The following is a 12,500-nucleotide window of genomic DNA, read 5'->3' as shown; positions in this document are numbered from 1 at the left end:
AAAAAAACCTAAATGATTATAACATTGAAGATATAATTCAACTATTTTGTGATACACAGAGATGTAAAAAGAAATCAAATCCTATAACTTGTATTCTTAGTGATAATACGGATGATATACCGTCTCCCCAAGATTTGGATAAAAAGAACCTCGTTATCTTTGATGATTGTGTTAATGAGAGAAACCAAACGGTAATGGACAGCTACTACACAAGAGGGAGACATTCTTCTTGTAATTGTATTTATCTTAGTCAATCGTACTTTCAACTTCCTCGTCGTTCCATCAGAAACAATGCTAATACTTTTATTTTATTCAAGTTAAATTCAATAGATATCAATAATTTTTGGAGAGATAATTGTTCTACATTATGTAGTAAAAAGAAATTTGAGGATTACATGAAGCACCCGACTGAAAAATATAAATATATTGTTGTGAAACAAGATGAGATATTAAGGGATATATTTTTTGTTTTATAAACAATTACATATATAAATGACAACTATTATTATAAATCTTGTGGGTAAATCTGCTTCTGGAAAAAACTTTCATCAATCAAGGTTCTTGTGTAGTACAAATGAGAATATTGTAAATTTACTTAAAAAACACCCCGTGATACGCATTGTATCAACAACAACTAGAGCAATAAGACCTGGAGAAATAAAAGGTGTAGATTATCACTATATTTCAGTGGAGGAACATATGCGATTGAGGAATGAAGGACAAATATTTGAGGAGGTTTCTCTTGGTACAACAAAATATTCACATTGTAAGAGTGAGTTAAGGAAACTAAAATCTGGTGGTGTTGGGATATTAGAAACTAATCCAGAAGGAACGAGACAAATTATTAAATATCTGAGCGGAGTGAAGATTTTATCATTCGGTTTTGATGTTGATGAAGAAACTCAACGCAAACGTATGAAAAGCAGAGATGCAAGTATTAGTGAAGAAGAAATTACAACTCGCATTAATGTTAATAAAGAATTTGATGAAATATTTAAAGAAAAGGATTTATTTGAACACATCTACTTGAATGATGAAGAAAAGGAAAATTTCCCTGTTAATCTTTACAATTCATTAAATGATATTTTACAATAAATAAATGGATACAAAAGAAAGAGCAAGAAGATTTAAGGAACATCAAGAGTTGGTTTCAAAAGTTGTAAAACAACAGGAAGACATAAAGAAGAAACGCAGACAGAAACTAACGGGTGAAGAAGCATTTGAAAGAAAACAAGAGAAATTTTTTAAACCACTTTTAAAAACTTCCCAAGAAAAAATGAAAGATGTTTCCACAGTTCCCACAGTAGAATATACTCCCAGAAAGCTTCAAATGTTAAAAGATTTCAGTGAAATGACGGAGGAAGAATTAGAGCATTTAGGAGAATTAGAATATGATGATGAAGGTTTATTTCAACAACTGGAAGAGATTAATCAACCCCCTGATTATATTGTGAATGCTATTCAAAACAATGAATATTCAGCGGATTCAAAAACCAAAGCAGGACTCATTCCAACAGAACAACCAGCAATATTTCATCTTGTTCAAGAAAAGGTATTGATATTTAATGATGAATTAAGGTTCTTAAGTTCTGCTCAACCCTCTGTTAAACTAACTCCGAGATTAATGTTTCTTCTCACAAAAGATGGAAGACAAGGTTCAACTGTGAGGGATGAATCAAAGTATATTGATAAACCATTGGATATGGAAAATAATGATGATAGAGTATATATTGATTTGCTGAACACTCTAAATTATAAGGTTATTCTTTCTGGTAAAAGTAGGAAGAATGAGAAGGAGAAACACATTATTCAGGCTTTAAGTATCCTTGGTTCAGGTATTAGTTTTCTTCCAAATGACCCATCGCAATTAGTTAATAGACTGTTATTGTTGTTAGGCAGTAAGAAGGCTGGAAATAACAATTGTTTTAATGAAGCATCAGCCATTTTAGACCAGTTGATGAACATGAAAATAATTAATAAATCTCAATATAAAGACATTTTATCTCATATTAAATAAGATGAGAAGCACAATCCTGAGTTTTAATTTCACAACAAGCGACCACACATCTTCATTCCCATACCCACTACAACTTGACACAACAAAAGAATATGAGGCATCTTTATTGTCCATGGAAACTTATAATACCTTATTTAATATAACCGAGAAAAATGACAAGTTTAGTTATAATCCGGGAAGTGGATACAAAACGATAACAGTCTCACCCGGAGCATACGAGATTTCTCAAATATCTTCCGAAATTGCTCGTCTTATGAAAGAACAGGGTGATGAACCAAAAATATTGTTATAAACATTCAAAAACAAACTTCAAAATCAACGATTAAAGTTAAAAATAACTACAAGGTTGATTTCACAATTGATAATTCATTTAGAGAGTTATTAGGTTTCTCCTCAAAAAAGATTGAAACTAATGGGACGTTTTACAGTGATAATGTCATTCAAATATCCTCAGGAATAAATTCGGTGTTAATTCACTGTGATTTGATTGATGGTGCTTATAATGATGGAAAAAAAACAAATACAATATTTTCATTCAGCGCATACTCAACCCCAATTGGTTATAAATTCAATATGGAACCTAAAAATTTGGTTTATCTACCTGTGTCAGGTAAAACCATACACAGAGTAAATTTTAGGATAACCGACCAAGATAATCGTGTGATTTCTTTTAATGGAGAAGTTATATCCATCAGAATTCACCTAGGTGAAGTTTTTCAATAAATAAATACGATGGTTATTGTGAGGAAACACGAGTTGGGAAAATATAAAATAATTACAGGGGATGGGATGTTCCTTTCCCCGTACTACAAGGGTGAAGGTATGTATCTTGGTAGAGGATACTATAAACCTAAGAGACAAAGGGGTGTCGGACATCAATTTAGAGGAGATGGGATAATTGATACTCTCATGGGTATTGGTTCAACTATTCTTAAACATAAAGACCTAATTGGTTCAACTGCTTCTGCTGTGGGAAATGTAGCAGGTGCTGTAAAGAGTATAAAAGATGCTCAGAAGGAATCTCATAAATTACAAGCAATAAAAGAAATTAAGAAAGGTAAAACTCAGTTGTCCCCACAAGAACGACAGAAAATAATTCAAATACTTGGATCAGGGTTTCAAAAGTTTTAACATCTTTTTTCCTAAATAAATACAAGTATGGAAGCAATTGATAGTATCTATGATTTGGATGATACTATTATTATCTCAAACTCCACTAAAAAGAAGATTACTTCAAGGTAAATGCAATAACTGGAACAGACTGGAATACAAATGGTACAAAAAGTTTTGAAATAAATAATCAACAAACCTATTTGAATCTCTCCGAAAGTTTCTTGTTGTGTAAATTTAAATTCACTAAGGCTGGGAATAACACAAACGCTACACTTGTAAATGATTTCTTCTGGAAAATGTTTGATAGTGTGCGATTGTATATTGGAACACAAGAAGTTGAAGCGGTTGATTATGTCTCTGCTGTATCTGAAATGATGAAATTTACACTCTATACATTCAGTGATAGAATGGGAAAGGGGTCTGTCGAAGGTTTTATTCCTGATATGTCAACGGGAACAAACACAGACCCTGGATATATTCAAAGGAAAGGAATGTATAATGATGATACAAAAGCAGAAAATAGTTTTACTGTGGCAGTTCCTCTTAAAGGTATATTTGGATTTTGTGATTATGATAAAGTTCTGTATGGTCTTAAAATTAGATTTCAACTACAAAGGAATGATAATGAAAATAGATTGCTTTTTGGTGTTGGTAGTGCTTTTGGTGAACAGAATAAATTTGTAATTGAGGAGATGAGTTGGTATATCAGTGAATATACTCCTAATCTTAAAACAGAAGAGATGTTAAATCGAAGACTTAACTCAAAGAAACCACTCAGTGTATCATACCTCAAAAGAAGATGTCAACACGTTAAACTCAATCAAACTACTTACACGTGGAATTTGGGTGTTCTGGAAGGAAAGCCACGATATCTGTGGATGATTTTTAAAAAGCCAGATGGTGATACTGCGACTGATAAGAATAATGCATTGAGTGATAATGCTAAGGTGAAACAACTTCGCGTTTCTCTAGATGGAACATTTTATCCACGAGATAGATTGGAAATTAATTGGGAAAAAATGATTTTGCTGAAGCATACAAGTCTTACCAAAAGGTGTGTGAAAGTAATGGAAATAAAGAACCTATTTTGGATATGACAGCATTTAAAAGTTTGTATACAATCTATGCGTTTGACCTGAGCGCTCAAAAGGAAACTATAAAGTCTAATCGAGTGGATACTTCCCTATACATTGAAAGAGGAGAGAGTGAAGAAGTTGATACATATTGTTTGCTTTTGGAAGAAACAGAATTGCAGATTAATACAGATAATGGTGTGATGATTAGTCTCACATAATTTTTTGTTAAATAAATGAGTGGCAAAGTACCAACTGGGGTATATGTTAATCAAATCAATCTTCATAAACTATCATCTTGTGTTCAAAATCAAAAGCCTTGTACGATTAACGTTAATACAATTCAGAGAAAAGGAGCAGTAAGAATTGATGTTTTGCTCACAAGAGAACAGGTTAAAATCTTGAATGACACTGGCTCACTTAAAATTAAAATGACAAAACCAATGTTGAAAAAATATTCAATAAGAGAGACGAGTGGAGGATTTCTCCCATTTCTAATTCCTTTATTTGCTGGTTTAAGTGCGGTTGGAGCATTGACGGGTGGTATTTCAACAGCGGTGAAAACTGCCAACGAAAGGAAGGCTCAACTCCAGGCTCAAAAAGAATTGGAAAGACATAACAAAGAGTTGGAGAAACAAATTAGTGGAAGTGGTGTAATTGTAGATTTTGCTGAAAAACTTGAAGGTCTGCCTGATAAAGCGAGATTGTTAGTTGGAGATATGCTTTCTTCTATAGCACAAGCAGGTGTAAAATTAACGAAAAGAGGTAATGGATTATATCTTTCTAATAAATAAATGAGCATTGATGAGTGGTTGAAAGAATTTGGAAAGAATACAACATCAAATTTACAACTTGCCAAATATTGTAAGAAATTAAAAATTCATAATGTGGTTATTTGTATGAGAGATGAATTAACAAATGTGCCGAAACATACAAAGAATATTATTATGAACTTAGAAGATAATGATGGGAACGGTTCTCATTGGGTTTGTATTTTTAATAGTCAAGACAAATATTATTTTGATAGTTTTGGTCTTCCACCACCTGTTGAAGTCATAAAATTCTTACAGAATGGTGTTTATCAAACATTTCAAGTCCAAGAATTAAATTCCAAGTGTTGTGGTCAATTATGTCTATATGTGTTATTTCAACTCAACAAAAATAAAAAATTTTATGATATTATTTTTAATCTAATATAAATGACTTATGTTGGTAAAGATGGTTCTATCTTTGGTGTATCTCAAGAACTGGATATTGATTTATCAAATTATTATACAAAGGCACAGGCTGAACGACATAAATATAATATAAACAAAAATATTAACATGAAAAATGCTTATAAATTAAAAAATTATCCAAGCCCGACTGACGCGAATGACTTGGTGAGATTAAGCGATTTATCACAATATATATACTTAAATAAAACGGCTGTGTATTCCAAAGATACAGAAGTGTTGATATTATCTCCAGGTCATACAGAATTCACAGTTCGAATTAAAATAAATTTTTATAAAGAAGGGCGTATCGTTTGTATGAGAATAGAACAATGGGGGTATGATATGAATGATTTAGGGTATAATTGGTCATTTAAAATTAACCTCGAAGACCTGGAACAATTAAATCAGTCTCGTAAGGAAGAATATTATGCACTTGGTATCGAGAATGAGTTTTGTGGAGCCACGATTAGTAAACAACAAATAAAAGAATTTAATAAGGGTAAATATAATAATGGTTTTGCCCTTGTTTATCTCATGAAAACAGAAAAAACAGGATTATATATAATAAGTAAGGAAATACAAAATGATTTAACTATGGGAAGATGGGGAGGTGTTTCGTGCCATAATATTATTCTAACATATATTTCTAATACATAAATGACAGCAAGAAGGCTTCAAGAAAATTATCATTTCTGTGTCCAAGCATACCTTCAAGAAAAGGGTATTCGGTATTTTAATAAATATGTTCTACAACATAAGAATGAGGTATTTTCAATAAAAGATTGGCATTATGCTGATGTTGATAAACCGACAACTTTAGATTTAATTAGAATGTTAAATAATGAAAAAATTATAAGGTTAAGAAAAGGTAAGGCTCTTTTAGAAATTCAAAAGAAATTTTATTGGTTTCCTGTTGTAAAAAAAATTATTTTGGATTCAGGAATAACAAGAAATCCTGATGAATATATGTATAATATTCTATGGGGTGTAAACGATTCAAGGATAGTAAGGGATGAGGAAGGAGTTGAAGAAGAGAGGGAAGAGGAGGAAAAGGAGAAGGAGGAGAGGGAGAAGAAAGAGAAAGAGGAAAAGGAGAAGAGAGAGAAGGAGGAAAGAGAGAATAGAGAGAGGGAGGAAAGAGAGAAGAGAGAGAGGGAGAAGAAAGAGAAGGAGGAAAAGGAGAAGAGAGAGAAGGAGGAAAGAGAGAATAGAGAGAGGGAGGAAAGAGAGAAGAGAGAGAGGGAGAAGAAAGAGAAGGAGGAAAAGGAGAAGAGAGAGAGGGAGGAAAGAGAGAGAATGAATAAATATCAAAATATGGAAACCAGTGAGATTCAAAAAAGATTGGTGGTATTACAGAAAATAACTCAACCCACCGAGGAGGAAAACAAAGAATTGACAAGTCTATTTGCAATATTTTCTTCAAGACTATTGACATCGTCAAGCTATTCATTTTAATTCAAGTTTTTTCTTAAATAAATGGAGGAGAGAGTGAAGGCATTTCTAAGGATTCTTTATGTTTTAAAAATTAAGATTCAAATGTGCATGTTGGAAACTAAAAAGGTTTTTGCACTCTGCAGGAATTTTTCTCATAAATAAATGAGTTATTGTCTCAAATGTAAAAAGAAAACTAATACTAAAAATATTTCATATATTAAAAGTAAAAATAACAGGGTTATACAAAAAGGTATATGTTCGGTGTGTGGTTCAAAAAAAAATCAATTTATCTCCAAACACAAACTCGGAGGAGATATACAAAAGTTTTTATCAGGAAGTAAATTTACAACTACTGGAATACCAGGGGAATTACATCTTCCAGGGTATTCTTTCTGTGGTCCAGGCACAAACTTGGATAAAAGATTAGATGAGGCAGACAATCCTAAATCCTGGAGTAAACCAATCAATAGAGTTGATGAAGTGTGCATGAGACACGATATTGATTATGGGAATACCACAACGTTGGAAGAAAAGCATGAAGCCGATAGAGAAATGTTGTATAATTTGTCTCTGATACAAAATCCAACCTTGAGAGAAAAAGTTGATAGGTTCATCGTGAAGAAGATGATTAGTGCTAAATTGAAACTTGGACTTGGAAATTCAAAAAACTTATAGGCTCTAATGATGCCATTAAGACTGAAGAGCAATTAGCTGATGAATTACATAAACCAATATTCACAAAGTTTCAGAGAAGGAAAGTTTATTCCAAGGAAGTTGATTATATCTGGTCTGCTGATTTGATTGAACTCAATAATGATAAGGGGTACAAGTATGCTTTAACCGTTATTGATTTGAGGAGTAGATATGCGTGGGTTGTCCCTTTAAAAAACAAAACAGGTAATACTCTTATGTTAGCTTTTCAACAGATATTTAATAAAAGTAAGAGAAAACCTAAAAAATTGTGGACTGATGAGGGTAGAGAGTTTTATAACAAGACATTTATGAATTTTCTAAAAAATAACAGTATTACATTATACAGTACCTTTAATGAAGGGAAGGCAGTTGTTGTTGAACGTTTTAATCGTACCTTAAAAGAGAGACTATATAAAAAATTCACACAACTCGGTTCACAACAATGGTCATCTTTTATTCAGGATATTGTGGATAAGTATAATGACACGATTCACACGTCAACAAATATGAAACCATCAGAAACATTTACAAAATTAAAATATGAAAAAGAGATTAATGTCAGAAAACCTAAGTTCAAAGTTGGTGATATCGTAAGAATATATAGGTGGAAATCTCATTTTGAAAAGGGTTTTACTGAACGATGGACGAAAGAACTTTTTAAAATTGTTGATGTAATAGATACAGTTCCTTGGACTTATAAAATATATGATTTGGAAGGGAAGAGATTTTAGGTTCATTTTATTCACAGGAATTACAAAAGACAAAACTAAGCAGATAATACACCTTTGTGGACACTCGAGGGCCAAGTCCGAGGTGTACAAGTATATAATGTGTGTCAAGGGGTGGACGTTCTTAGATCTGTGAACCCCAAACACAGAATCCTCAACTGAATAGTCAAGGCTTAACTTTTGTTTGTGTGTGTGTGTGTGTGTGTGTGTGTGTGTGTGTGTGTGTGTGTGTGTGTGTGCAATGGGAGCAATAGGTTGGCGCTTCACTGCCTCCTACTATACACCGTTGTGGACACTCGAGGGCCAAGTCCGAGGTGTATAACAGTATATAATGTGTGTCAAGGGGTGGACGTTCTTAGATCTGTGAACCCCAAACACAGAATCCTCAACTGAATAGTCAAGGCTTAACTTTTGTTTGTTGATGTGTATGTGTGTGTGTGTCCCAACCCTCACATTCAAAATCTCAACCCCAACCCTCACATTCAAAATCTCAACCCCAACTCAATCCTCACCCAACACAGTCTTTTTCAAAATGAGATTTCCACCTATATATATATATATATATATATATATATATATATATATATATATATATATATATATATATATATATATATATATATATATATATATATATATATTTCACGTTTTTTTTTTTCTTCTTCCAATTCTGTCTTTTAAGGCTTTCAGGTTTGATGACATAGAAAGAGGGAGTAAGAACTTTCTTGATAGGTTTAAATCCCAAAGAGTGGTAGCATTTCAAGTCTTCAAAATAACCCCAACTTTCCAAGTCTCCAAGGTAGTTATTTAAACCATCAAGGCAGAACTCATTTACTGATTTTTTCAAAATTTGTGAGTCTCCAAGGTAGTTCCCATATTTAGAACCATCTTGGCAGAACCCTTTTCCTGAGTCTCCAAGGTAGTTATTTAAACCATCAAGGCAGAACTCATTTACTGATTTTTTCAAAATTTGTGAGTCTCCAAGGTAAAACTTGTATTCTGGCTCATCAATGTATAACTTGTTCAGTGGGTATTGTCTTGATAACTCACAATGAGTACTATTGCTGTAAAACTCTTTTTCAGGATTTTGCTGGTCTCCAAGGTATAACTCTTTGGTTGGGTCATCAAGGACGAACTCGTTCTGTGGGTCTTGGTCGCTCATAAGGTCTTCAACCAAGCCAACAATTTCGCCCCAAGTTGTAGCAAAAGCAGTATTTTCATTTCGTATTTCAGACACAATTTCCTGTGAGAGAAAATAATAATGTATTAATTAAGTTATTTAATTATTAAATGAGTATGCTTCAATCAAAGTTTGAAAATAGGAAAATAAAAATCTTACCTCAACAGATAAGAGGTTTGAATCCAGTTCATCAACTTGAAGGTTTAGTTCCATACAAGACAGAGAGTTCCAAGGAACACCAAAGTCATCCCACTCAAGGTCTTGCTCGTTCTGTAGGTCTTGGTCGCTCACAAGGTCTTCAACCAAGTCAACAATTTCGCTCCAAGTTGTAGCAAAAGCAGTATTTTCATTTTGTATTTCAGATACAATTTCCTGTGAGAGAAAATAATAATGTATTAATTAAGTTATTTAATTATTAAATGAGTATGCTTCAATCAAAGTTTGAAAATAGGAAAATAAAAATCTTACCTCAACAGATAAGAGGTTTGAATCCAGTTCATCAACTTGAAGGTTTAGTTCCATACAAGACAGAGAGTTCCAGGCAAGCACACAGCACACCATTGCCAGCAAAAACAAATGTTTAAAATGGAGCCTGGGCTTGAAGCTTTTATAGAGAAAGACTGGTGGGTGTGGTTTCCTTTGGAAATTCCCTGGGCAAGCCTAGGCAAGCCTTCATTAGGAAATTTTTCAAAACCATAACATCCTGTAATTTTCTAGTGATTTCTTTGTGAGTCAGAGATGAACTGGAAATGATGTAAGAGTGGGCGGGGCTTAGCAAAAGTAGGCGGGGCTTAGGAAAAGTGGGCGTGGCTTAGAAAAAAAACCTTATGAAAAGTGGGCGGAGCTTAGCAAAAGTGGGCGGGGCTTAGGAAAAGTGGGCGTGGCTTAGAAAAAACCTTATGAAAAGTGGGCGGAGCTTAGCAAAAGTGGGCGGGGCTTAGGAAAAGTGGGCGTGGCTTAGAAAAATACCTTATGAAAAGTGGACGGAGCTTAGCAAAAGTGGGCGGGGCTTAGAAAAAGTGGGCGTGGCTTAGAAAAAATACCTCACGAAAAGTGGGTGGAGCTTAGGAAAAGTGGGCGGGGCTTAGGAAAAGTGGGCGTGGCTTAGAAAAAATACCTCATGAAAAGTGGGCGGAGCTTAGCAAAAGTGGGCGGGCTTAGGAAAAGTGGGCGTGGCTTAGAAAAATACCTTATAAAAAGTGGGCGGAGCTTAGCAAAAGTGGGCGGGGCTTAGAAAAAGTGGGCGTGGCTTAGAAAAAATACCTTATGAAAAGTGGGCGGAGCTTAGCAAAAGTGGGCGGGGCTTAGGAAAAGTGGGCGTGGCTTAGAAAAAATACCTCACGAAAAGTGGGTGGAGCTTAGCAAAAGTGGGCGGGGCTTAACAAAAAAAATAACCTGTGGCTCAGGAGGTGGTCAAACAAGAGCATTAAGAGAAGTTTATCATTTCGTAATGGCACAAAAGGGGTATCTTCAAAAATATAAAGATTCAAATGTTTTGTTTGTCAATATTTTAGATGGGGATTATTGTGCAAAGAAAATTAAACTATTGAAGGAATTTGAGAATGAACAAATCTTTATAGGTTCAATGAGTGAGCTGTTCAACCCCCAGGTGTTCAATTCAATGAGGTTCAACCTCCAAGTTAAAAGGGGAGACAAATAAATATACCTTGGGATAAAAAGGGGGTTTATTTTTAAGGAAAAAAAAAGGGAATCGCTGAAAATTCCCCATTCATTTACATGGGGAAAAGTGAGCCAGAATCAGTATTCTTACCCTACTGACATCATATATATGTGAACCTTTTGTTTCTCCTGGATAGGCAGTCATATGTTTAAACTTTTGCCTTGATCTGTTTAGCCATTTCAGAGAAGATTTTTGAAGGTTTAAAAAAAAAAAAAGAAACAATGTGGCTGCTGAATCACGTGACTGATGATGTCATCAAAACTGTTTTTTGTGGACCATTTTATTATCCCTTCATGACCCTCAAAATCTTTCAAGCTTATCGGATGTGGCGTTATACATACGCACTTGCACGTATGAAGTCATAACGAAAGCCCCAATGTCATTTCAATTCTTTCCTTGGTGTGGTTTCAGAGGCACAGAGGTCCAAATTTTTTTCCCCATTTTTCCAACATGGCTGCCACACCACGTGACCTATGACGCTGTAATTATCATTGAAACATTCTCTATGAGTAGACGCACAAATTTCGAAAATTTCTGACAAGCGGTTGCGGAGAAAAACACGAAAGGTCTGTGCGGTCAAACAAACAAACGGACCCAAATGCAACCCCCTCCCTCTCCTTTGGTGAGAGTAATGATCCGATGGACATACATGAGGTAACAATGACAAATGTGTCCAAGAGCAGAGTGTCCTAAAGGTTTTGTCGGCTAACCAAAACAATTTTTTTTTAAAACAACAACAACAACTTCCGATATTTCGTCACGTGCCTTGATTAAGCCAATAGCGAGACCCGTCATAGTGTATTTACGTATTTACGACATATCGTGTATTTACGAAATAAATAGTGTATTTACGAAATTACAATAGATAAATGGAATAATCTTTAAACAGTAACGTGAACTTTTCGAAACTTTAAAGCAAATGTCCGAATATATTTAAAAGTTCATGATAGACGCTCTCAAAAGGAACCCTCAATGTGAGGATGTGTACAGGTGTTTAGTATTTAAGGAGATCCGGATCTTGTAGATACAAGAGCCGAGTCCCAGAGATTAAGGTTTTGTTTTAACAACAACAACAACAACAACAACAACAACAACAACAACGCCGAGCTCTCTATGAGCAGCGTTCGCGTAACATGCGTACGGCTTATGATGCATATATAAATGCATCGTGGTTATGCCATCCAGTCAGTGTAAGAGATCAGTGGGTTGCACTACCAAGCACGGTCCTTATGATATGGCAACGAACAACGAAACTTTTGTGGCGAATCGGCGCTCGCGTTCTCGCCCCCAGCAGGCAGCTCATGGCGAATCTGCACACGCTGACTTCCCGATATTTTCACTGGACCTTGTTAGCCTTTAATTGC

General features: G+C 34.5%; 1 protein-coding gene across 1 annotated transcript in view; it reads right to left on the bottom strand.

The window, feature by feature from the left end:
• The window catches only part of LOC147010914 (cytoplasmic FMR1-interacting protein 1 homolog), a 48,986-nt gene extending 37,487 nt beyond the window's left edge, over positions 1 to 11,499 (bottom strand). Inside the window, exon 1 of the mRNA XM_085859018.1 lies at positions 11,482 to 11,499. Within this exon, the coding sequence (XP_085715144.1) occupies positions 11,482 to 11,499 (18 nt within the window). The remainder of the gene's footprint in view (positions 1 to 11,481) is intronic.
• Positions 11,500 to 12,500: the final 1,001 nt, after the last annotated feature.

The sequence above is a fragment of the Eptatretus burgeri genome, chromosome 16 (genome assembly GCF_056783735.1).
Source record: "Eptatretus burgeri isolate ZD-2024b chromosome 16, Ebu_testis_v1, whole genome shotgun sequence".
Taxonomy (NCBI): domain Eukaryota; kingdom Metazoa; phylum Chordata; class Myxini; order Myxiniformes; family Myxinidae; genus Eptatretus; species Eptatretus burgeri.
This window is presented reverse-complemented; position numbering and strand designations above follow the sequence as displayed.